This window comes from Lynx canadensis, chromosome D3 (assembly GCF_007474595.2).
Source record: "Lynx canadensis isolate LIC74 chromosome D3, mLynCan4.pri.v2, whole genome shotgun sequence".
NCBI lineage: Eukaryota > Metazoa > Chordata > Mammalia > Carnivora > Felidae > Lynx > Lynx canadensis.
The window spans coordinates 25584294-25611863 of NC_044314.2; the positions used below are offsets into that span (position 1 = coordinate 25584294).

Sequence of the window (27570 nt, forward strand, 5' to 3'; positions counted from 1 at the left end):
TACCCCGGTTACTAGCTGCTTGGTGCATCCTGCCTCTGGTGAGACTCCCCTTCTTTTCTGTGTGCCCCCTTTACCAGCTCAGTTTTAACACATGATGTCAAGGTCCTCCCATCTTCCTTTTTATATCCCTGGCCCTCTCCTGCAACCCTACGCACAGTAGGTACGCACTGCACGTTCATTTCTTCGTTGTGATGGGAAGGTGTGAGGCTGACCAAAGTACAGGAGGCCACATTGGCCAACATGCGAGTGTGATGGCCACCAAGTAGGCTTTAACAGTTTCCAGTGAGGGCTTGACAGAAGGGCAGGATCAGGGATAAGAAAAGCAACAGACCAGGGGTGGTGTGTTTGTTGGAGGTCCTTTAAAAAAAAAAAAAAAAAATCCAAGTTGTACAAACAGTAGAAAAGTTTGGCCTGTCTGCTAAAGTTGAACATGCACACAGTCTGTTCCACTCTTCAGTGCACACGTAACACGAGCGCATGGCTTTGTGTGCCAGGAAGTACATACAGGGATGTCCATAGGATCATTGTTCATGACAGTGAAACCCTGGACAGAACCCAGTCCAGCAGCAGAATTAATTAATAAATTGTGGTATATTCAGACAATAGAGTCCTGTGTAACCATGCAGATAAGTGAACCCCCAATATGTATGAAACCCACAGGTACAATGCTAAAGGGAAGAATCCAGGTGCAGTATAAGATTGTGTAATTCCATTAATATGAAATCCAAGGAAAGGTAGAACTCAACTGTAGTGTTAAGAAATTCAAATGTAGTTGGTAAAAATTATAAGAAAGAGCAAGGTTTTACTTTTACTGTAAAAGTCAGGATAGTGGTATCTGGGGATACAAAGTGTTCTTGTAGACCCCGTGGTGGTAATGGCAATGCTCGCCTTCCACTGATTTCGTTGTCATGTATTTGTCTTTGTGAACTTTTCTGTGTGTGTGTTGTCCTTCACAAAAGAAAAGTCTAAAAAAGTGAGGGAGTCCGTGAAGACCCCTTTATTTAAACAATGAATGAAGTATATGTAATTAGTGATGGAAATGTTAAAGAGATTTCAATGAAGGTAAAAATGTTTTTATTAGTATGTAAGATTCATCTCCGTTTCTATCTGCACATGAAAATCAAATTATTTTATCCATTTTTCCTCTTTAAAATGTGATCTGTGCCCCCCCAAAAGGAACATATTATCAAAATATACTAGAGGAATGTATTACCAAAATTGTTTAATAGTCATTATTTGCATTGTGGAACTCATGATAATTTTTAAATCCCTGTTACAAAATTTTTCTCCAGTGAATAGTAGTAGATTTTATTTAATATGAGGTACATAATAGAATTTTTTTTTTTACTTTTAATTAAAACACACCCCTTGCCATTGCGACTATTTTTTAGAAAGCGTTGGTGAGAATGTGAAGAAATGGGAACCCTCGTGCGCTGTCGGTAGGATTGTAAAATGGTCCGACCACTATGGAAAACAGTTTAGAGGCTCCTCAAAAAATTAAAAATAGAACTGCCCTATCCGTGATCTAGCAGTCCCACCTGTGTGGATATATCCAAAAGAGCTGGAATCCGGGGTCTTAAAGAGATCTTTGCACCCTCATGCCTGGCAGCACTATTCATGGAAACCAAAAGGTGGATGGATGGATGGATGGATGGATGGATGGATGGATGGATGAACAGAATGTGGTACATACATGCAGTGGAATATTATTCAGCCTTAAAAAGGAAGGAAATCCTGTCACATGTTACAACATAGATGAACTTTGAGGTCCTCGTGCACAGTGAAATAAGCCAGTGCCCAAAATGATTTCATTTATGCGAGATACCTGAAGTAGTCAGATTCGAAGAAATAGAGAATGGTAGTTGCCAAGGGTGAGGGGAAGGGGGAAAAGGGAAGACTTTAAATGGTACCGAGTTCCAGTTTGGCAACACGGAAGGAGTTCTTCAGATCTTTCGCAACAATGTGAGTATCTGAAACACTGCTGCATCGTACATTTAAGACTGGACAGGATGGTAAGTTTTATGTTTTTTATGACTCTTATAAAGAAGGGAAAGAAAGACGATCAAGGCAGTATGAGGTAGAGGAGGTTATGCTGATGAATGTGTGGGCTTCGGGGTTAACAGAGGTAATGGTTTTAATGCAAATGGGAAGGGGAAAATGGATTATAGCCGTGCTTTCTCTCATATAAAGGCTCAAGCCGCCTCTAAGATATTTTAGCGACGATGCTGTGCAAAGAACCTGAGCCAGGGCTTTGAGATTTGAGTAAGCGCTTTCAGAGAGTTTATACTCTTGAGTTATTCTCTCAGCTCTGGCGATGGATTTGCTAAACGAGTAGTTTTAAGCACACCTTAAATAGTTCAGTCCTTTCAGAAATAAGAATGTAGCTAATTTAAATTCTACAAGTAAGTAAAAATTTTGAGAAAATAAGGTGTTTATAGCTTAGCAACCCATAGGGATTGGGCATCTGTGCTGTTAAGAGTCAATATTTAGTTATGACTGCAGGTTAATACTAGATGTATAATAACCAAGGAATTGAATTGCAAAGCAGCCTTTGAAAGTAAAGAAACTACAACTTTGAACATGGGAAAAATTAAAACTAGATTTATTTCAATTATAGATTTAGAAGTCTAAAAAGGAAAACTGTATATTTAGAACACAGTATCCCAGAAGATTTATTAATAGAACTTAATACACTCTTGCTGGAGATCTCAAATTCACGTTAGCTTCTCTGTGCACAGGTACAAAGGCCAAAAATTCCCTTGTATCAGTCTGGTGGAGTTTTGCGTTATTTTTAATTTTCAAGTAGGATTTAATCAAATAGATCATAGCTGAAAATTCAGAATGGCCTTCAGGAAGTGACTGTAAAATTTCTTAACCGTTAACAGTTTCTTTAGAGAGTGTGAAATAGAGTTTGCTCTGGAGAGCTTCACAGAAGTTCATCTATTTTAAGAATGATGTATTTAATATAAATGTTTGCATGTTTATTTTCAAAAGCATTTTCTTTATAAGTGACAAGTGACTTTTGGGAGACTGAAATTTAAAAAAGAGTAGTTTAAAACAACTGAAATCTTAGAAGTTAATTTTTACTGACCAGTGAATAAGTTTATGAAGCCCCTTATTTTGACATCAGAGAATTTGTATTTCCAAGCCAGAGTCTACCTCAAAATGATGCTTTTCTAGGCATTACGTTTGTTCTGATAGACATTTTTGTGCTGTATATGGTTTTTTGATAAAGTTCTCCATAGGCTTGTAAATTATAAACTGCCAGTTTGTTTGAAGTAAAACATTAAAACATCTAGTCCTTTGGGGAGTGATTAGTTTTACTCTCTCTTCTATTTTTTTTTTCATTTTTTTTATTTTAGAGAGTGAGCAAGCAAGGGAGAGGGGCAGAGAGAGAGAGAGAGAGAGAGAGAGAGAATCTTAACCAGGCTCCATGCTCAGTGCAGAGCCCGAGCCGAAACCAAGAGTCAGATGCTCAACCGACTGAGCCACTCAGGCGCGCCTTTACTGTCTCCCTTCTAAAAGATGAAGTCACCATTGTTTGTGCATGCTTACTCCGTTCATATCTTTTCCCGGTGTTTCAGGTGCTCCCTCCCTACCCAAACTGCCCCCTTCTCTCAGGATTTGGAAATTGTCACCGCTTCAGCACCGCCTTCCCTCCCGCTTTGTCAGCCCGGCCCTGAGAGCACTTCACACGTTGAATGACCAGCGTGTCCCGCAGCCAGCGCTGTCCCCTAGCCAGGAAGCCCCTCCAGGTCAGGACCGCCCTAAACCGCATTCAACCCCCTAGCTCTAGGATACAGTGTCTTTCACTTACATATTTCTTTAGCTCTGGCTGTATAGGCATTTGCTGACAAACTACAATTTCAATATAACTTGCTCCTCGAGTTTCTTATGGGAAGAGAGAAATTCTTTAGGCATAGATGAGGAACATGATAACATGATGCTTTTTTTATCTCTTGCGAATGATTCACAATTCTGCTGGGTTTCCATTAGCCCTCTCCTGTGAGTTCTCCTAGTCCAGGCCCTTGCCAGGTGTGGAAAACCACGCAGAGCGCACACGAATCTCCGTGGGAGGGTTCCTTGGAAGTCTGTTGTATTTTTCTTCACTTACTGAATATGTGTTTGGTCTCTTCTTTGTCCCCTTGTTCTAAAAATAAAGTGTGCTCTAGTGAAAGTTCCAGTTAGTCGGGTTCTAGTTAAATCACGTCTTTGCCACACTGGAGAAGAGGAAGTTGAGAAGTGAATTAAAAAAAAAGGGTGATGACAGACTATTCCAGATGCAGAAAGCTCCCGCTTGGGAATACTGTTGCCGTCTACCCTTAGATGGAGTCAGGTTACCTAAGTGGCTTTCCGATACCGTTATGATCTCCTCCTTCCCATTACCCACTCCGTCCCCATCCCTGATTTCCAGAAGTGAAACCGGGAAGAAAATGGGGAAGAATCCTGGGAATGAAGTTTACAAGCACGTTTCTGAAAAGGAGTCAGGTTTTCTAAGCTGGAACCCTTACCCTGATGTGTCCCAAAGGCTCCTGTTTCCTCTCCGGCTAATTCAGGAGTTGAGTCGTAGGGAAGCCACTTGGCAAACAGCAGGACCATTCGGGCATGCTCCATGCATGAGAGACGGGAAGGGCCCCATGAGGCACCTGGAGTCCGGTCCGTTTTAACTTTTCTTCCTGGAATCCTTAAGGTCCTGCTGTTTTTCCACAAACATGTGGGAAGCAGCTTCCTGGCTTAGGAGGACTATCCATCCGTCTCTGTGTATTTGCAGGCCTTGGAGATCCCAGAGTCAAGGCCGGGGACTGACCAGGGCATTCGTCAACAGGTCCTGAACTTAAGCTGGAGAAGGGTGCACTTCCTGGACTCCAGTGGAAAAGTCCGTTGAGGACGACCAGTCTGCCCTTGTTCCTCGCCATTGTCACTGCTCTCTGATCAAGAGGGACATGGACAAAATTGAGCAGAACATTTCTCTTCAGAAATAGGCATTGGGACCTTCTCCCAGGCTGTCTTTCCCCCTTTTCCAACATTTATTTTTTTATTATTATTTTTTTTTAATGTTTATTTATTTTTGAGACAGAGAGAGACAGAGCATGAATGGGGGAGGGTCAGAGAGGGAGACACAGAATCTGAAACAGGCTCCAGGCTCTGAGCTGTCAGCACAGAGCCTGACGCGGAGCTCGAACTCATGGATCACAAGATCATGACCTGAGCCGAAGTCGGATGCTTAATTGACTGAGCCACCCAGGCGCGCCCCCCCCCCCTCCCTTTTCTAACTTTTAAAGCAGAGGCAGACGCGGCAGAGTTTTGATGGCCCTTCCAGACAGTTCGTTTAACCTGGGCCACGAGGCTGTCAGGACGGGGCCTTGTGTAGCAGCTGCTGCTGAGCTAAACACAAAATCATGGTGAGGTCCACTACCGAGGCCCTTTCCCAGAGGCAGATAGGCTCAAAGAAACCATATCACAAGATAAAGACTCATTAGTATGGAGCCAGACAGAGGATGCAGACCGAGTTTTGTCTGCTCCTTTGTTTCCAGTGAAATAAGTAACAAAAGTCACTGGACTCAAAACATAGAACCATCAACAGAGGAGACCCTTGGGCTTATTTCTGGACCTGTCACTCGCGAGCCCTGATTTCCCTTTCTGGGGAGAGGCCTCTGTGACAAGCTGCCCCCTCCCTCCCACTCTGGTGGCATGGCCACCACCGCTCGGTTCCCACTCCAGGGCCTGTCACCTGGATCCCTGCCCTCATCTTCTAGCCCCTCTGCTTCTAGGGCCTGCTTCCCCACCCCACCCCTGACTCCAGATGGAACCTCGGGAGTTCGCTTTGATGGTTTGTGTGAAAGAGAGGAGGCAGGAAGCTAGGAGGTCACGTGGATCTGTTTGTGTACATCGCAGGCTCGGTCTGAATCAGAGCCGGCAATTAGTACGTTGCGTCTTCTGACAACAGGTTACATGGAAGAATTGCTTTTTAGTGATTCTTTTTTCCACTTGCATTTATCTTAGCTCTCTAAGTAATTAAGATTACTTTAAGGGCAGGGACCATATTTCATATTTTGAAAAAATACGTTTATGATACAAAATATCACTCTATAACTTAGTCTCTTCTCCTATCATGTATCTTAAAAGAAGAGCAAAAAAATCTTACCTGTTTCACAACATGTAGGTCAATATTTAAGGGATGAAATTCTGTGTCTGGGCTCAGTACTGAAATAATTCAGAGGGGGGAAGTTTGAGGCAATGAAACAGGAGTGACCTTGAGTCGGTAACTTGTAGCTGATTGATGGGCACACTGTTGTCTCTGCTTTTGTGTCGTGGGCTCTTGTCCCCGATAAAACATGAGGGGAGTGGTGAGCCTTCGGTGGTCCTGAGTAAGCCTCCAACTTGGGCTCCCCGCCTGCCGCCTTCACACTGCAGCACCGTGTGGCAGCCACCTGTGCCTCCCACAGCGTTGCCACGGCCCTGACCACCGGAACAGCCAGGAAAGCAGCCAAGAGTCAGCCAGGGGTCCTGGGATAGTCACAACAAATGATGCAAAACTCATCAGCCAGATGGCAAAGAAGACCATTATTTTGTATCCACCATTGTGTTAAAATACCATAATTGTCGAAGCATCAGTGGCTATAATTCAAATGTAAGTATTAGGGCTCCTTGGTGGCTCAGTTGGTTAAGCGTCCGACTTCAGCTCAGGTCTGCTCTCACCGTTCATGGGTTTGGGCCCCATTTGGGGCTCTGTGCTGACATCTCAGAGACTGGAGCCCGCTTTGGATTCTGTGTTCTCCCCCTCTCTCTCTGACCCTCCCTCGCTCGTTCTCTCTCTCTCTCTCAAAATTAAGCATTAAAATTTTTTTAAGTATTAAAACAAAGTAAGGGAGGATGCATGGATGAGTAGGTCACCTTGCAAGAGGGGTTTTAATCAGAAGTTTTATCTCAACCCATCTTCCTTCATCAGAGGTGTTTGTATATTCACTAGGATGGGGAAACCTTGGAAAGACTATTAGCAATGTCAGTTACTCTTGTAATAAGCCCAGCGTTTTCCCTTAATCTGCTGCTTTTAAAAGCAAAGCTCTACAGGCACCTGGGTGGCCCAGTCACTTAAGTGTCTGACTCTTGGTTTTGGCTCAGATCATTTTATCGTTCTTGGGATCAAACCCCGTGTAGGGTTCTGCATTGACAGTGAAGCCTGCTAGGGATTCTGTCTCTCCTTCTCTTTATGTCCCTCCCCTGCTCATGCCCGCTTGCACATACGTGCTCTCCCAAAATAAATAAATAAACTTTATTTTTTTTTTAAAGCAAAGCTCTATTTTTTAATTTATTCTGAGAGAGACAGAGACAGTGTGAGCAGGGGAGGGGTAGAGAGAGAGGGGGAGAGAGAGAATCCCAGGCAGGCTCCACACCGTCAGCTCAGAGCCCAGTGCAGGGCTTTACCTCATGAACCGTGAGATCATGACCTGAGCTGAAACCAAGAGTTGGACACTTAACTGACTGAGCCAGTCGCCCCAATAACGCTCTAACATTTTAAAAACTCCAGAATTCAGAAGGTCCTTGCCGAGCTCATAGTATTTCTCTGGGGAAGTTTATGGTTTTCACCTTGTTTTCCTATTTATCCCAAATTTTGATTTTTTTTTTTTTTATTAAAATTTTTTTTTTCAACATTTTATTTTTGAGACAGAGAGAGACAGAGCATGAACGGGGGAGGGGCAGAGAGAGAGGGAGACACAGAATCGGAAACAGGCTCCAGGCTCTGAGCCATCAGCCCAGAGCCTGACGCGGGGCTCGAACTCACGGACCGCGAGATCGTGACCTGGCTGAAGTCGGACGCTTAACCGACTGCGCCACCCAGGCGCCCCCCAAATTTTGATTTTTAAAAAAAATAAAACATGTCTGTATTCTCTCTTCTAAATATACTCCAAGTATAAAAGAGCATTTTATTATTTGTTTAAAATATAATGTGTTGACTATTGCTCTTAGAAAGAGCCTTTAAAACGTTTTTTGAGTATTTTCCCGATAAATTCCAGCCTTATTTTCATGCTTGCAATATGTAACAAATTGAGTTATACATGGTTAGTCCCTGGAAATAAATGGACAGATAGGCAATGTATCTTTCTTTATTTGAATACGTAAATGTGGAATACTTAGAGCCTATGTTGTAAAACACAAGACTCCTTCCTGTTAAGCCACTGTCATGTTTTGGAAATGACTTTAGATCTTCAAATGCTTCACCTACAGGGGTTTTACTTCCTTCTGGGGCATCGGTTTAAAAAATGAGTAACGTTGGGGACCACAATGGAGAAGGGAGGAGTCCATTTCCCAGTTTTCCTATGGCCATGACCTTTGTCACAGGGCAGGAGCCCCTCTGTGGCATGACTTGAATAAAGCAGAGCGAGGTTCTGGCCTGGCCCGGTCCGGCCTCGCCTGGCCCCCGGCCCCGCATGAGTCACTTAAGCACCACAGCCCCGTCTCTAGCATCATCAGCAGTAACGTTCCACAGATGGGGTGCTAAGTGTCAGAGAGGTGACGTGATTTGCCGGAGTTTATTATTTATTAGTGTCAGAGCCAGGTCTAAAATTCAGACATCCCGAATTTCCCCTCCCTGATACCAGTCAGAGCTTCGATGGCAGAGATACGCTATTAATCTTAAAAGTTTATGCTTCCTTATCACAGTGCTTATTTCCATTTCAAGTAATCGGTAAGTGTGACCATTGCCAGAGGAGCATTAAGTACCAACTGCCTGCCTCTTACAGCTTGCAGTCTGTGTCAGCTAGGAAATCAGAAGGGACAGGAGGCAAAGCGCTGGCCTGGCCCAGCCTCGGCCCCAGCAGTGGCTCTCGGCCCGGCTCCCTTCCTTGATGTTTGCAGGGACACCTTCTCCACCCGTATTTGCAGCACACGGAGCAAAGAGAAACAAGGATGACTTCCACACTCCTTGCCTTGCTCTTCCTGACTGCCGTGGCCCAGGTTTGTGGCCCTGCCTGACCCTGTACGTGAGCGGTGTCAGTGAGACCCGGGGCTCCAGGAGCAGGCCCCTTCACCATGTGTCCGCTCACCCTTCTGGGCCGTCCTGGCCTTGGCACTCAGTACCGCTGCTTTGCCACCTCGGAACGTACCTCTGACCCGCCTGTGGTGCTGTTGCCCGTGGATAAAGTTGTAAAGTGTTCCCTTCATTAAAAAATGATGGGGAGAAAATTGAAGTCACGTGAACTTCTGTCAGTGCAGTTGAGTTTCTGACCTGCCCCGGGACCAGTACAGGACTCCAATTTAGATGGGGTAGGCTGATTTTTAAACCTCTGACACACTAAGGGATGAAACAAAACCTGTGCCTTTTTGTACAGGAAAGGGTACACGCGGGATTCATGAATGGCAAAGAATAGACTTTCATAAATGGAAGATTTGATCTTTGTTTCCGCTTACAAGTATTACTATCTTCACCTTCATTAGCTTTCCATGAGTGAGTATCTTCTCGGTGCCATGCGGTCCGAGATCCACAAGTCATATTCGATCTGTGATCAAATCACCTGCCTCTTATCACCCTGTCTCTATGCTGGCTTTGGAAAGCTGAGAGCCTGGAGTATTTTTTCTTTCCTGCCGTAATATTGACAATAAAAATGCTCTCTCTCCAGTTGTTCTGGTTAGTCGTGGTGCTAAGATACAGAAGGACTCCGAGATGTTCCGTGGCTCTCAAGTCTCTCTGAATTGTCGTAAGCGGCCTGCCTGTTTCAGGAAAGCAGGAACAGGGTGATGGCGGAGGAAGTGGGAACATGACCAGAATGACTTAAAAAATGCTAAAGTCTACTTTGGCCTTGTTCCTCCCTCCCCATCACTCACGCCCTGGCCGGTCTGGGGGGTGGGGACCGGGGTGAGGGGTGGCCGCGTACTTGCCTGTAGCAGGGCCAGCACCGGCACGACCCCTGTCCTGGCACCGGGGCCACTGTTAACCAGAGTCGTCTGCCGCCCGTGGCCGGTTTGTTCATTTTGCGTGTGCCCTCGCAGGGTATTTCTTGGAACCCTGGAAGGAACCCTGTCTTCATTCAGCCTTTCTGTTCTTCAGCTCATCATACCCTGCCTTCCCATTCTCACTGCAGGGACACCTTTGTCCAAGGAGGGGAATTAAAATTATGCACACTTTGGGGGGGGGGGGGTTGCTGTGCATCTTGGCCCTGAGCTGTTAAGAGGCTAGCTGTGAGCAGGATCCTGCACGCACAATCTGTTTGGAACATCAAACCAAGAAGAGTGTGGATTGGCCAGAGCTCCAGACACTTAGTATTCCGAATCTGTGCCCCATTAACATGGTCATCTTTGCAGATAAACAGCAATAGCATAAAAGCAGCTAAATATTCGTGAAATGATTGCATGCTAGTGAAGCTGGGCAGCTCCTAGCGAAATTTACACCCACTGGATTGTCTTGAAACACCATTTTCCACCAGCCTTTCCCATATTTTTTATTGCCAGTCGCCTTCCCTTTGTTCTCAGGCTCCATGCCATTGGTTCCGAGCCTCTGTGTCTGGGGCCCAGCCTAGCCAGTGCCCCCAAATACTGATTTCTTGTTAGATCTCTGCCACATTTTAGCCCTGAGGATCACTGTTGCTGTAAGGCCTCAGTTTCCCCGTGTTCTGAATGAAGGAGCTGTGTGGACGGTGTCTACATCTTTCCAACTCCAGCACTCAGGGGCGCCTTAGCAGTCCGTGGTCTCAGTCCCCCCAGGTCCTGAGACCCTGTATGCCCACATACTGCTCCTCCTCCCAAACTGAAATTCTCGTAGCCTCGGGCACTCTTTCCCTTCGGCCTCCCCGAATCACGGAGTATTTGGCACCCAAGAATTTGCATTTGAACAAGTGCCTACCCAGGTGGGACTGGTGCTGCTGCTCTGTGGCTCTCATTTCCCGAACGGGACTTCTGGCGGGGGACACGGGCTGGGTCCCTGTAGTTCGTTGGGAGAACGTCACACACACGTACACACCACCATCATCACTGCCGCCCCTACCAGTCATCTTAATGAACTTCACTGTGTCTCTTACCTCCGTCACCAGCCCTCCCCAGTGCCTGAAGAATCCAGGAAAAATAACATACGATTCAGACTCCGACCCTGTCCACCGTTAGCGCCCCGCCCCCACCACCCACCCCCATGCTTCTTTGCCCCCCCCCCTCCCCAGCCCCTGAACCCACTCTTCATTCCTGCCCTGCTCGTCCCTGCCTCCGGCGGCCTCCTCGCCTCTTCTCCACGTGTTCTTGCAGCCGGGGTCTCACCGCCTCCATGAAGACTGTCCCACACATGACAGGCTTAACTGACCTCTCCCTGCTGGAGACTCCTCAGTAGCTCACTTTCCGTATCATTCTTCTTGGTATTTAGCAACGAAGTGCTGTTTCAGTGCTCGGTTTGTGCGTTTATACTTCGTCCCCTTACTAGGTTACCGGGCCCTCCAGAACAGGAACCCTGCTTTATACTCGCCATGCCTCACAGGGTTTCCCACGGAAGAGGCTGCTTAGTTGATGAGGATGCAGGGAGGACGAGGGGAGGAAGAAGTGTGGTGGCTACAGGAGCCACGGCGTCCTTCGCACAACGCAGCACGTGACGGAAGTACGGGCTTTGGTTCTTTCACGTGCTGGTGTATCGTTTGAAATCTTTACACCTGAAATTTTCAAAATTCAAACTCTTGAAAGCTTGACCCTTAACCACGTTTTTGAACTATAAAATAAGATGTATCCTATATTCCCTGGATATTTTGTACAGGCCTTTGGGTTAGTTCTCCTGTGATGATAACGTAACAGGTATAAATTCTAAATTATATGCATCTGTGATGGTCCAGATTGGAAGGAGAGCTGTTACACCATTCAGTTCTCTCAGCTGTACAGTTGAGTATAGGGTAGGGTAGGTTCCGCCTTTATTTTTCTCTTCTTGGTCCCAGTTCTCAATCACAGCTCTAGCTAGGGTTCTTCTTATTCCCCCTTCCTCCCTGACCTGCCCGACTTCCCACTTTGCTCTGTCTTCGCTTCTTCCCGTTCAGGTTTCCCTAGAGAAAAGTTAATGAACGGCTTTGATTAGTTCTTTTTTTTAGTAAGATTTTTTTTTTAATGTTTGTTGATTTTTGAGAGAGAGAGAGAGAGAGAGACAGAGAGCATGAGCGGGGGAGGGGCAGAGAGAGAGGGAGACAGAATCCGAAGCAGGCTCCAGGCTCCGAGCTGTCGGCACAGAGCCCGATGCGGGGCTCGAACTCACGGACCTTGAAACCATGACCTGAGCCAAAGTCAGACGCTTAACAGACGGAGCCACCCAGGCACCCCTTGATTAGTTCTTTCTGAAGCATTCATTGCTTATCTCCTGTCTTGAGGTGTTCAACCAATTGAACATTCACAACTGATAGCCATTTTACAAATGGGAAGGACACACTAAGATGATATCTTACAGTGTGATACATAACACCAAATCAGGTTTTCGTCTCACTTAATAGTATGTTTACTGACTTCAAGGGGATAAAAACACAACTAATTTATCAGTAGCATTTTTTTTTTTTTAATTTTGGGAAAGTATCAGCTGCTTTCTCAAAGAGAAGCCTGAGTTTGAAGGCATTCGGGGCTGAAGTGATGTTATTAGTATATTAGGTTTATTAGATCAATCCAGTAGCCACTTAATGTGAATTCCAGTTGACTTAGCGTACCTTACGACTATTAAGGATTTCTGTTGTTTTGTTTGTACCTTCTTTTTAAAAGGGTAGGAGAAGGGTGCCTGGGTGGCTCCTTGGTTAAGCATCCGACTTCGGCTCCAGTCATGATCTCACGGTTCGTGAGTTCGAGCCCTCATCGGGCTCTGTGCTGACAGCGTGGAGCCTGGAGCCTACTTGAGTTCTGTGTCTCTCCCTCTCTCTCTGCCCCTCCCCTGCTCCTGCTCACACTCTGTCTCTCTCTCTCTCTCAAAAGTAAATAAACATTTAAAAATTTTATAAAAGGGTAAGAGTATGTGGGAGGGGGGTGTTCAGTCCCTTCTGGTGGTGACATTCCACGATTCCATGAGTTCTTAGCATTAAGGCTCAGGAATGTAATATGGATTTTTCTAACTGACCTAGACCTGTTTTTTTTTAAGCTAGGGGACCCCCCCCCCCAATCTTCTAGATAGCTTTACCTCACATTTACCTGATTTAGGAACTTCACAGACATAATGGTCCTTGAATGGAATCTAAGACTCAACTTCATACCAAATTCTGCTTTTTGGCACATAGTAGTATTAGGAATCATTTACAGCGGTCTGTTTCTGTTTCCTTTCCTCTAGATTTCCTGATACCCTTTGTTAGTCCTAGTGACTGTGCAGAAGTAAACAAATCTCATTTTGTGTTTTTCATTCACTCCCAGCACATGTTGGAATAACCGTGGGGCCAAGACCGTTGACAGGAAGTCACAGGTGTGGCTCACCCACCCAAGGATCACGCTTGGGTCACTGGGCAGTACGGCCATAAGAAGGACTGAAACTGAACTTTAGGTTCTAAAATGCTTGCCATTAGAACCATGGCTTTTAAGTAGGGTTTTCTCTGACCGGATTGAGGAAAACATCATTGGTTTAGCAACCACAGGCTTCTCACATAACACTTGGAATAGATTGTTCTTTCCATAAGCAGAGAGGGAAAATCCTCCTACCTATAATGGGTGCATGGGAATGTAGATTATCAGAGGCTAGTTTTAACTTCTTGCTAAAGAATAATGAAGGCGTGACTTTTTTAAATGTTTTATTTATTTTTGAGAGAGAGAGAGAGAGAGAGAGAGAGAGCGTGAGGGAGAATGTGAGCAGGGGAGGGGCAGTGAGAGAGTGGAACAGAGGATCCAAAACGGGCTCTGTGCTAAGAGCAGACAGCCCGATGCGGGACTCAAACTCACGAACCAGGAGATCATGACTTGAGCCAAAGTCGGACGCTTAACCGACTGAGCCACCCAAGCACCCCAAAGGCATGACTTTTCTAAGAATGGGTGATGTCCCTTACAGTCTTGGAAAACTAGCACATTTGCTTATAACTTCAATCCTAAGAATGTTCGAAGAAATTAGAGATAACTCTTCCAAGGTGTCTCAGGTGGAATTGTCTTTCCAGATAGTTCTTTGACATATCGTAGCAAAGTCTGTGTTCTCACCTGACGTGATCGCCCGCACTCCCCCTCACCAGTGGCACACCAGTCTGGGCTGAAGTGTGCCAGGGAAGCCTCCTGCCTGCCTTTGTCCCGTGTATTCCTCGTGTCATCCACACGTAACTCCCAGCGTGGACCTTTCAGACTCTACGAGGATTCTTGTTTTGCCAGAATTTGTCTAAACATGATTCAGAATCTTTCTCCAGATCTGTATCTCTCACTCCCCTAGTTCACATATTAATCTCAAAAAAAGAAAACAGTGTAAAGAAAGGTTATCACTGATATAGCACTTAGGGCTTAAGTGTTAATTTGAGGGCATCTGGCCATACCATAATCTGGACAAGAGTAAACAGTAAAGGACTGATTAAAAGTAGAATTTGTCTCCATTTACATATTATGCACCAGTCTAGTCCATGACTATAACTGATATACAAAGAGCTCCCCATTTTCCATAATTAGATAGATTCTGAAATATAAAATAGGGCATTAATCGTGTATGTCAACAGTATCCATTATCCACGAGCTGGATTTTTCTACCGGCAAGAATCGGACGCGGCAGAATGGTGGCAGGCAAGGCGTGTGGCGATCTGAGAAGTAAATGAATCTGTTAGCTTTGAAGTATTGCCCCCCAGACCCCAGTGAGTCAGCTCATTGGCTTCTCAAAGTGACACGGGCTTAATCTGGCTCACTTTGCTCCCAATAAATTGAGACACTTATTCCACTAACTCACCTAGTGTGCCATACTCAATCTTCCAAACTCTTCCCCGCCCCCGCTCCCCAACTAAGAACTCTGGGTTTTTCTGCAAACAGCAGTTTGTATACATTTGTTCATTTATTCCTTCCTTCATTTATTCAGCAAACAGCTCTTACAGCCCTGGCAGTATTCTCAGCACTGGGGGACGTATCAGTGGAAAAATAAGAATCTCTGCCCTCCTGGAGCTCGTACTACTTAAAATTGCATCTAATGGTAGCATATTTATTTTCTGGGATCTCACTCTCCTGGCCAGCTAGCCGGGCCCTATCCAAACTGAGGAGCCCCTGCAGGGGGATAATTCCTGCCACCACCCACTCGCCCAAAAGCCTGCTTCCAACAAAAGGAGTTCTGCCAGTAAGTGCTCCACTTTGGCCCTCTGTCGCCCACCCTGGAATCAAAACGTCCTCCTCCTCCTAGCCTCCTGAATTGGAATTGATTTGCCTTAGAAACAGGTGCACTGACTCAATAATGCAGGTCAGTCTTCTTGACTAGTTTATACATTTAGCAATCCAGACTGCTGCCTCAAAGCTAATGACCGTTAAATTACAAATATCAGTCCCCAACCTGTTCTCTCACCAAATGAATGGACTCGTCATCTGGGCCCTCAAGGCCAGCCTCCCCGTCTTCCCAACACCATGGCGGCTGGCCTCAGGGCCCGTGCGCTGGCCCCACGCTGCTTGCCAGGCCCAGGGGTGTGCTCTTGGCTCATGAGGGTCTCTCCACGTGCAGTGCCGGTTCCCTGTCCCCAGCCCTGTCCCTGCAGGTTAGAACCCATCTGTCGGGGCCTTTCTCCAACTTTTGCAACAACAGGAGAGCCTGTCCATCCATCCTTCTCCTTTGTGCCACTGCACTAGCCCTCAGAGAGGGAGAAATTCACAACTAAAGATACCTTTCTTTCTGTGATCCCCTTAACCTGGGTCTGTAAGAGAAGAATCTAACTAGGGATATTTGCTCAGGCTTCGCACTCAAGCGAGTTTCAGATTCTGGCCGATGACGTGATGGTAAATTTATGGGGAGCTCATCACCAGGTTGGGTTCAACTTTCTACTCTCTCCATCTATGTTTCCTAAAGTGTTTTGACCACTCATTGGTCACAGAAGCTGTGTCACTTGCACAGGTAACAAGACAAGACATTGTCCTGAGCGAGGGGTGGCTGGTCACCCCGCCCAAGCTGCCAGGATAGGTGCCTACTCACCCATAACCCTCTTCCTGGGTCGTGACTTAACTTCCCAGAGAGTCCCCCCTCCTGGCCAGCCAGACTGCTCCCACCTATGCAATGTATTGTGACTGTCTTCTGAGCCACCCTCATCATGGACTTCTTAATTTCAGCTTTGTGTTTCATAATTTCTAACTTTTAAGAAGTAGCCCTTTATAATTTTCTATATTTTGAATTCAGTTTTTCATCGATTTTGCAATTCACACAAGCTAGAACTCCACGTTCAGTGTTGCTGTCATTCATAGACCAGTGCCCGTCTTCTTTTTGTCAGTTAAGTAACAATACTGGTTGATAACGTTTGTAACTCATTCTACTACACATAGAAGAGACTGCAGTCCAGGCTTGTGCAGATGGTAATTTAGCTGAATACAGATGCTTCAAGTGTCTGTTCCTTATTTCTCCTGGAGTTTGCTTTCTGAGCCCATCTAACATCTTCCGACCCCAGTGTTAGCCAGATGGACCAAGAAGGGAACCCTCCTGGGGCACTGTCCTTCCATATTCCATGCTGCCCTCTGTTCTTATCCCTCTCGAATTATACCCCCTGTTAGCGGAACATCCATTATTTCTCTCTCCTTCCTCGACAGCCTCAAGCACAGCACGTTGTATGCAGCTGGTGCTTAACCAGCATTTAACTTAAGGCCCCATCGCTGAAGGTGGCAATGTTGCACAGCCATAGCATATGAGGGTAAGAAGGGGAGGGAAGCTGGATAACCCTTCCCAAATGCACCCCCAGACAAAAACGTTGTCTGTGAATGCTTTTACCTTGCTGTCTTGCAACAGGATCTTGAAACCAGTTTGCTTTTCATGTGCACAGAACCTGCCCACCGCAGACGCTTACGGGTGTGGCGCTAACGGGAACCCACCTCCTCCCTCCTAACCCCCACCCCCCCGCCAGCAGTGATGGGTGCCTTGCGACTGACCATCACCTTTCACTCCCTTTTCGTCTCTTCAGAGGCTAAATGTGGGCCTTTAAAGAACTCTCTTTAACGTGCTGTGTAGCTATTTGAGTTTAAGCTGTACTAAATTTCTGGAGCCGTGCCAGGTGCTTGCTAGAGTTTCTGGTGCTATCTATATAATCTGTAGGGGGAAGGGGGAAAACGCCATTGAACTTTCGTGGTAATAAAAATTATTGTAGTTGAGCCCTGTGTCTGCTCACTGAACTTCCTGTGGGTTTTCACCAAATCACATGACTGACAGCAGAAAGGCTTTTGGTCTTTAAAGCTTTTGGTCTGCTTGTTATACGCAAGTCTCAATCACCAAATCAGACCTTTGCTTTGTCTCTGGGCTGGGCGTCCGGATGTCCCACTGTGGTGGGTTGATTCACTGGAGCTGATAAAAACATTCCAGCCAAACTTGAGAGTCTAGCATTACCTCTGGCTCCAAAAATCAAAACAGCCGGATTGTTGTAAGTAGCTTTGGATTGAGACCAAGCTCCAAGCTTTTTGAGAGATGGGTTTTCTCTCCTTATTGAGCTGAATCGCAGGACCACTGTCTCAGAAAGAACGGGGCAAGAGCCTAGGCCCAAGGTGAACAGCACCCTGCCCTCTGCTAGCCTGTTCCAGAAGATTCTTGCCATAACTATCAAGTCAAAGCCCCCGTGTCCCCAGAATGCCTCCTGTGCTCTCCCAGAGTTTTAGCAGTCCTCAGGCACATCCACCCTGCAGCCTCTGGCTAGAGCCCGGCGGGGGGGGCCTGAGAAGTCCAAGAGGAGATGCGGTTAGAGTGCGTGCGGACAGACGTCAGAGCTGGGAAGGCCTGGCAGGGCCCAAGAAGCCCAGTCAGAATGAAGACACTCGAGTGAGGAAGTTGGGCTTCCCTCAGCCATCACAGGATGGCATTATTGTTCTCCACAGGCTTGAAAAGGAACATAAAGAATGATTTTTTTCTAGGTTGTTGATCTGACATTCAGACTATGACATTTCTTGGACCGAATCCTGACAAAATGTGTCCCCAGTGTCATTAGTGCTAAATAAAACCTTTTGTCTTTCTTTTCCTTAGCTCTCAAGACTTCTAAGACACACTAGAGGAGCACATATTTTTGAGAATGTCTATTTAAATCTCCAACCATGTTGGCTCTCTGTAGCGAGACAGGTAAATTTGAGAGGGGATCAAATTAAATGCAGCTTGCGCACGGCTTGTTATACAGAGGCTGCATTCACATTCAATCAGGTTGACTGAATAGTGTTTCCAAAACTCTGTTATAATTTCTGTCTATTATTTCACCCCTTTAAAATGTTCCCAGTACACGGCCTTAAAAACAACTCGTTGCAAAAAAAAAAAAAAAAAAAAAGGTAGCTCTTTACCTCGTGCTTTCAAATGTATGTAGCCAGTTTTAGGGAACATGCTCTTCTTTTTTTTTTTTTTTTTTTCCCTGCTATTATGACTTATCTTCCGTTCTGAACCTTTTAAAAAAAGTGCCGGGGAAAAGTTCTGAGCAAAGAACCCCCAAAATAGCACCTCATGGCCCACGTGTCCCTTTGAGGAGAGAGGAGCCCGTAGTGTCCGTTCGGGGGCGAGCGTGGGTGCTGTCCACGGTGTTCAGGGTCTGCCGGTAATAGAAGTGCGTTCATGCTGTTCCGTCCGTGCTTGCTCTTCACCTCTCCTGTGTCCAGTGGCCCACCCTCGGGCGACGATGACTTAGGCGTCCGGTCCGTGGCCTTCACGAGCCAGCACAGGCAGGGGCTGTGCCCGAACCTCCACCCGCTGAGCCACAAGCTCTGAAGCCACAAGAGCAGCTCGGCCACAGCCTCGTGCTTGTCTTTGTGTTAAGCATTTGGGAGGCTTAGCCTTTAAAGCCCTCTATTGTCAACCCACAGAACAGCCCGGGACCGTTAGATATTTAGTCCGTCCCCAAGACCGCCACCAGCTCATCAGATTTGTCCCAGCCCTGTGAAGGAGACAAGATGGTCGGAAATCAAAATCTCACGGTAAACTTTTATGTTGTAAGAGTCTGGGTGACGATGTGAGATTTGTCCCAGGTCACCCAGCTACTGCGGCTGGACTTTGAGCTCTGAGTTGCCAGGATTATGCACGTCTTGCTCAGCTAGACTTTTAGTACTGTGCTCATGACGCAGTAGGCTCTCAGTACATATTTGCCGAATGAAAGAATCAGCGCCTTTCAGGTGCTTTTTCTGGGTACTTCCAAGATTTAATGAGTGGCTCAATGTGAAGCGTTAGAATGGGCCCGCCCTACAATAGGTGATCAGTTATGTTCGCCATAGCCTCAGAATTGATGATGCTTTTACGGAGAACTTCTATAGAAATAACCAGTGGTCAGCTTGAAGAAAAACTTCGTAATAAAATACATGCCTGGTATTGACAGATAAACTTGACGCCATTTTATATACTGTCTTCCATATGTTATTATGTACTATATTTCAGATGTTCTTGCCACTCTGGGTATCCTCCCTTGTTGAGACTCTGTGTACTGCATCTACTCCAGAACGAGATGGGTTGTTGTTTTGACATAAACTTGAGCCACAGTGAAAACCAGGCATTTTCAGCTCTGTTTGATCAGGTGGTGGGAAGGATAGTCGTGGGGCCGCCACATGATCGAAGGACAGGCTTGGACTCATCACTGTTCCTAACTGAAGAGTCATCAGAATCCCCCAAAATCATGAGGGCAGGTGAACCTAGTGCCAGCCACTCAGCGACTCTTGCCTAAGTGTCTTTAATTAAGCTGGAAGGAGTTCTTACAAAAGCATTTGGTTTTCTGGTTTTCTTTCCCATTTTACCCTCAGAGATGCAGAGAGCAGCCTCGCGCAAATGGCCTCACATCCTTTCCTGACGCCTTCATAGGAAAAACCCCAATATGTCCCCGGATGGAAAAAAGGTTTCACATCTTTTAGTCACTTCTGTTTCTAACAACAAGTGCATCGTATTGGTGACCTTACTACTTAGAAATGTAGGATGCTGTTATTTCCAGCAGAAAGAGGGAATGTGGGGGCTCTGAGCTTTCCAGACCACCACCCTGTACCCGCCCCTCCCCAGCCCCTCGCTTCTCTCCGAGTCAATGGGAGAGGTTTTCTCAAGTTGGAGGCCATTCTGAGAACTAGGATTTTCATCCTTATTATTAGGGGGTAAATTTCCTCTTCAAACACAACCCCTCATTCTTTCTTGATTAGGACATCACTGTGGTTTGGTAATTTTCGAAGGACCAGTAGTGTGCCGGGTTCTGTTCCATGCAGTGAAAGAGCACGGAACTACCCCTGAGGGGTTCTGCGGAGCCTCGGAGAGTTGAATTCCGGGACAAAGCACTAGGGTGGCCTCAACCCTGTGTCCGTTTTCACACAGACTTTCCCACCCAGTCAGACCTACACCGCCCCACGGGCCGGGTGACTCAGAACCGGCTTAGCCTCCAGGCCCCACTTGGGCTTCCATTAGTGGGGTTGTCTGGATCAGCTCCGTCAAGACCTCGTGGTGACCACAGCATGCGCTCCGTCGCACAAATGCAGGTTTTTCACGAGAGAGAACGGCACTGTGTTGCAACCTATAAGACACCTGCTTCCGGGACAGAGACTTGTTGCCACCTCCGAGAACTCTGTTCCCTCCTACCTGAGAACCCCGGGCCAGGCCGGAAGCAGCACAGAGCGTGTGAGGAGCTTCAGCAAGGGTGCCAAGGGCCCAGGCCCCCCAGCTGCTGAGCGGTTTTGGTGCACCCAGAGAATGCGGGCCCAGAGTGGGAGAGGCTCAGGGGGACTTCGGGAGCAGACAGCAAGGGGATGGCAAACGAGGGGGCCCTGCTGAATGCCAGTCACCTCAGGAAGTGCTGGCATCCATCCACATCCCTTAGCTGACCAGACTTCGTCAGCCAGACTGCCCGGGGGAGCCAGGGTGGGGGGAGGAACTGTCGCCTATGGCGTCACAGTCACCAGCATTGCCGTCGGCACACTCCGAGACTTTCAGCCTCCACTGATGGTAACGAAGAACTGATTCACAACACTCCCGGTCTGAAAAGGCTGGGGTTCTCATTAAACCACAGTAGTTCTGCAAAGGCCTCTAAAGTATGGGGTACGTCGAGCGTGAGGGAGGCTGTAGGGGTAGGTATGCTGGTGCTGGAGTTCGGGCCACTGATAAATCCCATTTGTGTATATTCTGTATTTACATAACGCCTTTGGAGCCGTGGAGTAGAGTTGGTTTTCATTAAAGCTGTAACAGATGGGACCGGGCTCTGTGTGGTATGTTGAAGTAACATCCGTGACCAGGGTGACCCCCTTTCAGGAATTCCTATACACGTTTTCAAGATTTAACTCAGAACTCACCTTGCCAGAAGCATTTCCTGCTTACTCTGCCCTTCTCTCATCTTGCTGGAACGCCAAGGATCCGGCACTTAGGTGTTGAGTCTCAATTATTGCAAATGCTGCTTTCAAATCCCTACAACTCGGTAGGTGGATGGGTGGGTGCCTGGGTGGTTTTCCTGCCCGCCCCCCCTCCTCCATCTTAGTTTAGGCCTGTTTGCCTCTCCCCCCCCCACCTTCCCCCCCCACCCCGCCCCGGGCCAGGCCTATCTCCGCCTTGCCAGGTGCCCTACATTCTCCACACGGTGATCGGAGGCATCCCTGCACAGAGGCCTTCTCACCAAACCCCCTTCTCAGACCCATCAGAGGCTTCCAGGACGCCCGGGGGCCTCGAGACCAGCAGCCCCTCAGGCTGCTGGAATGAGAACCACTTCCTCTGCCCTGGCACGGGTAGAATTAGAGAACCTAAAGGCCAAATCCTGGTGAGGCGCTACAGGCCCAGTGCTTGCTTACCAGCCGGGTCCCCTGGCTACGTGCACAGAGTCAGACCTGGGCGATTCCGGAGGCTCAGTGAGGAATCCCCCAGCCTCCCTCCATGAGGCCGCAGCCCTCACCATGGCCCCCAGGAGAAGGCCAAGGCCAAGCTATTCAGAGCAGCTGCCGCCCCGGAACCGGCCCGGCCTTCCACTGTGGACACGTACCTGCCCCAGCGGGTCAGGGCTCAGGAGTCGCGCGCGAGGGAGAGCGCTCATCTCCAAGGCAACTCAGCCCTGAAAGCAAAGTCCCTCAAGAAGAGCCAGCCCTCAGCCTGTGTGGCAGCTGGTCTCTCCTTGAGCCCTCTGTCAGCCCAGTCTGACTTTTGTCCTCCCGCCTCTCCCCCTGTTCGGGTCCCTGCTCCGCTCGGCAGACTGACATTAGCGGACAGGTACTGACAGGGTGCCGTGTCTTTCCTGTGGGTAATTCACATCTCCTCAGGAGTCATCCAGAAACTGGCCCGTAAAGCCCCTAGAGCTCTCGGGGCCCGTGACCAGTTAGGGAGGCGGGCTCCCTGCATAGCACAGTACCACTGAGACACTGCCGCTGCTTTTGCATGGAACTGGAACATTATAAAATCGTCTCGTTTTTGTTGCAGAAATTTCCAGAACTGAAATTCAAGTATGTGGAAGAGGAGCAGCCCGAGGAGTTTTTTATCCCCTATGTCTGGTCTCTGGTCTACAACTCAGCGGTAGGCCTCTATTGGAACCCACAGGACATCCAGCTCTTCACAATGGACTCTGACTGAGGGCAGGACACCATCTCCCACCCTCGCCTCCCTCCAGTCAAGCAGCCCTTCTAACTATTTTCTTTCTGGGGAACGGAAGTAGACAGATTGCCCAGTGTATCTTCCGTCAGAGAGGATCACCCGAGCATGTTTCCCTTTCACACTTGGATTTGGAGAATTGGTGCCCAGTTGGCAATAGATCGCTCAGCTTAGATTGTAGTGCAAAAAAATGGGGAGGGGGGTACCCGACAATAATAAATGCAAAAACCTGCTATTCCACACGCAATTTTATTTCTAAACCAAAAATTTAGAGCTTTTCCAGGAACCTGATGCCTTAGGCATATAACACTTCACCAGTATATACTGTGGGTTTTCTGTTTCGGGTTGTTTTTTTTTTTTTCGCATGTTCAAGATTTTTGTTTTGGGGTGTGTGTGTTTGTGTGGGTGTGCGCACGTGCGTGCTTCTTTCAACATTAAGAAATACCTGAAAAGATGACAAGATGGGAATTAATGAGGACATGAAGTCACATGTGTGAGGGGTTGCCTTTCAGAGGGCCCATGATTTAATAAACACTATGGCCGGGCAGTTGGATAGAAGCCTTTAGATCAGATCCCCTGCATCTTTCTCAAAGAAAGAAATGGCTCCTTCTCATGAAGTTCAGGTTAGCTTTTCTGTGGATTTGGCCTCTGAGCTGTAGCTGAATTAAATTGGAGTCTAGCACAAATTAAGTTAATCTACTCTGTATTAATCATTGGGAAAAGAAAAGTTTCATTTTGAAAGCAATCTTTTTTCTTCGACCAGACTAATAGGAGAAAAGGAGACCAATTTGATTAATACAGTACTCTACGTGAGATGAAAAACATGTTTTTCTCTTCATTTCTGACTTTGCTTAAACCCTTTTGGACCCTGAGTTGGAGGAAGAAGCTTCTAGGCGCAGGCACTGAGGGCAGAGTGGGATGGTCCTTGTGAGGCCCGGTCTGAGCCCACGACCACCCTCTCACAGAGCCTGGCAGTTCCGTGAGGCGGAAATTTCAGTTCTGGAATGAGGAGCCTCATTTCCATTCTCAGAGACATGAAAAGAATTTGCTTTTCTCCATAGAAAGCACACGGTCCCAGATGAGACCAAGCACCCAGTTTCAATCTGCTGTTGCCTAGTCTGTATGAGAAACGAGATCCTCTCCTGTCCCTCTGTTCCCCGGGCTGGAGGCCAGAGTCATTTTGGTCCGTCACGATGTGAGAGGGTCTGAGAGGAGCCATCTCCAGTCACACGAAGCTCTGGAAAGGTCAGAAACACACCAGCACCTCAGTGCACACCTGTGTGGCTTCCACCCGTGAGAAGCTTGGGCTGCTCCCTCCCTTCAGGGGCTTTGCGGCCCACCAGGCCATTTCCTTGTCGTCAGGACGATGCTGGAGCCCCTGAGGCTCCCTGAGGCTGACTGACTGACGAAGGGCCGTCACTGGGGGCTAGACCCAGGAGGCAGGTGCAGTTTGCCCGTTGTCTCCTCAGGCCTTGCTCCGTTCAGGCCTCTTAACTGTCTCCACAAATGGCAGGAGACCCTCGTGGATCTCACTTACCATCCCGCGGACAGGGCCTCAGCCCAGCAGATGAGGCACGTTAACAGCTCCTGCTCAGTCCAGCCCAGTGGGAGAGGTGGTTTGAAAGTGGAAGGATCAACCCTCACATTCTGAACGATTATCGTTTTAGGTAGCAACATTTCCCCCCCCCCCCGCCACAGGGAAGTGAGACCCAGCTGGAATTTGTTTCCAAAGCATGTTGATTTGCCTCCTTTTCCTTTAAACCAAAACACAGAATTTTAGAAGGGTCCCGGGGAGCAAGAGAACCTCTGGTGGGACCGTGGACCTGTCCTTGGAGGCCGAGGGCTGGGCAGTGCCGTGGGGTTGTCACCAGGCTGCAGGACCGTGCGTTCTTGTGGCAGGAGGAGATAGGGCCCCCCAAAAGTCAGTCAGGGAGCCCTTGATTGAGGGGATCCTGTAGTGCCCCCTCCTGAGGGCCGCCTGGCTCACCGAGGTGCCTCCAAAGCCCCATTCTCAGCAGGTTCCTCTCCCCCACCCCCCCTCAATTAACCAAACAGTGGGAGTGCTCACTGGCCTCAAAACCCGGCCGTGGCTACGGCCTCACGCCATACATGAGCACATGCTCCCAGACACCAGTGCAGCCCTGCCTCAGCTCTGGAAACCCACCAGGAGTCTCTTCCTGATTTTTGTGAAAGATTTACTACGACAATAAATTTAACTGATAACCTTGAGTTAACGCCTGCATTAATTTGCTTAGAAATCTGTTCTCCACAAAGTAAAACTGTGTAGAATGAGGCAGCAGAGGACCGTCGCGTGTTTGGATGAGAGTTAGCCTCTGATTTTACCCAAGATACGGAACTGTTACTACACTGCGTCATAAACCAAGAGTTCTGCCACCATGCTTCTTCTGGAAAGCACGGGACCCTCTCAATATCACCTTCCCTCTCAAGAGCTGAAGGCCATGTGCAAAAAAGCTTCAAAATGGTGCCTCTGATTCCCATAGTCACCCATCCAGCCTGGTGCTGGCAGATCTGTGAACAACAGCCTTGTAGTGTTGGCCCCACAGGGCGGCCATCATTCAACTGCAGACAGGAGCAGGGGTGTGAAAGATCTCAAGGACAAAGACCAAGAAAGGAAAGACTGAGAAGGTCCCCAAGGTGAAGCATAGAAAGGACACTGCTCTGGAAGGAAATCACAGGAGCTGGGGAGGAGGAAGGTGGAGAGAGGAAAGAACATAGGACTTCATCAGTCAGAACACTCGGCAACTTCCTGAAGCTTGCGGAGGTAAAGAGAGAGAAGTTCAGTGGAGTGGGGGATACTTCCACTGAATTTCTGAATCTCTTTAGGCAACATACTGGCCCTTAGGTTCTGGCGAGCCAGGGTTTTGCCTTAGGCATTAAATCTCTCTGTGTAACTGAGTCACTCTGTGCTCCTTTCCAGAGTCATAAAGTAGAATTGTGCTACTTGCTCATACTTTATAGGCTTGGGTTTGTAAGGTCAACCCTTTGGGTCTCTTAATTCCCTCCCAGGCACTCTGCCTGCAATTTCAGTAGTTGCCACCTGATATTAGGGACTGATCCTTGGGCTTTCTGATGCCAAATTCAGGGTTATTCCAGTGTCCTACATTGCCTTCAGGAGTTAAGGAGATCAGGGTTTCTATTCTCTGATGAAGATCCAAGCCTCATATGAATATGAAAAGCTGAGGAATGGATTATAGCACCCAATTCATAGCAAATAATACATGTTTTATCTTTTAAGAACTTTAATACAGCATACAATATAATTGCATTAGGGTGTGTCAATTGGGGGATATCCCCTATATGGGGACAAAGCAAGGGAGATTCATCAGGACCTGCCTCACCCCCTCCCCTTGGTCAGGTCATATATGGCAACCATGACTCTCCTGACTTTACAAGGCTATTTTTTTTTTTTGTATTTTTAAATTTTTTTAAATGTTTGTTTATATTTGAGAGACAGCTCAAGCGGGGGAGGGTTAGAGAGAGAGGGAGAGAAAATCCAGAACAGACTCCAGGCTCCGAGCTGTCAGCACAGAGCCCAACACAAGCAGAGAGAGAGGGAGAAAGAAAGAATCCCAAGCAGCCTCCACGCCATCAGTCCAGAGCCCAACGCGGGACTGAACCCATGTACCGTGAGATTATGACCTGAGCCAAGATCAGGATTGAATGCTTAACTGACTGAGCCATCCAGGTGCCCCTACAAGGGTATTGAAAGTGCCAGCTACTCAGACAACAGCCTCTGGAATTAGCAAAGACACCCCACCCCCACCCCAGAGGAAAAACAGTCCCATGTGACTGACCAGGTAATACCTCACCATCCTGTTGGCTATCACATACCTTCAAGCAAAATTTTAAATTTGTGGCCAGATTTCCAAGTGCTTAGCTGGAGGGTTGGTTTAGATTACCTAGTCCTCCATTCCTATCAGTAGACTGTCCTTCAAGGATACTGTGACCCAGCTTCTAAATCACCTCAGTCCTGGGGCATAAATAACTAAAACAGACAATCCACACCTGGACGCATCATAGTAAAACTGCCGAAAACCAGAGAAAAAGAAATGTTAAAGCCACCAGTAGTGGTAGTGGTGGGATTACCTCTCAGCAGAAACAGCAGAAGACAGTGAAATCATGCCTTTAAGGTGCCAAGAGAGAATGACTGCCAACCTAGACGCTTCTAGTTGGCAAAATATCCTACAAGAATGAAGAAGAAACGACACTTTTAGACAAACAACTAGAAGAATTCATCACACATATCCTAAAGGAAAATTAAGAGTGTTTTAAGGGCAGACAAGAAAATGATACCAATTATAAGGACAGTTTCAGGAAGGATTGAAGAGCACTGAAAATGAGAAAAGTACAGGTCAACGTAAGTACCAATGATGTAAAATAGTAATGGTGTTGTGGAGTTCCAAATATATATCAAATTAAAATGCATGAAAGCAAAGGTATATAAATGGAGAGGGTTTACATACAGTTTAAGTGTTCTAAGCCCCCTGCATCATCCAAGAAGAGGGTTAAGAAAAATCCCATTTAATATTACACTTTGATAAATCAAGAATGCATGTCATAAAAAGTATTAGTAAAAGAGTGTGTGACTTTGAAACTAATTGGAGAAGATGAAATAACCAATTTAGTGGCAGGTTGAAGAGATACAAAAGGGGATAAGAAAGAAGAAAAACAGTGGAACAAATAGAAAGCAAGTTGCAAGATATATGTGATAAATCCATTATTACATTAAATGTAAATGGGCCAATGCTCCATTGTTCACAAAGATTGTCAGGCTAGCTTTAAAAATAACAATCATAGGGGTGCCTGACTGGCTCGGTTAGTAAAGCATGCAACTCTTAATCTCAGGACCTTGAATTCAAACCCCATGTATGACATGGAGTTTACTTTAAAAATAAATTTAAACAATAAAAATCATATGCTGTTTTACAAGAGACACTTTTTAA

The 27570-nt window shown here is 47.0% G+C and overlaps 1 protein-coding gene across 1 annotated transcript in view; it reads left to right on the forward strand.

Annotated features, from left to right (window-relative positions):
• DYM (dymeclin) overlaps positions 1-23441 on the forward strand; it is a 350411-nt gene extending 326970 nt beyond the window's left edge. Inside the window, 1 exon segment of the mRNA XM_030335687.1 lies at positions 22439-23441. Within this exon segment, the coding sequence (XP_030191547.1) occupies positions 22439-22588 (150 nt within the window). The 3' untranslated portion in view covers positions 22589-23441.
• Positions 23442-27570: the final 4129 nt, after the last annotated feature.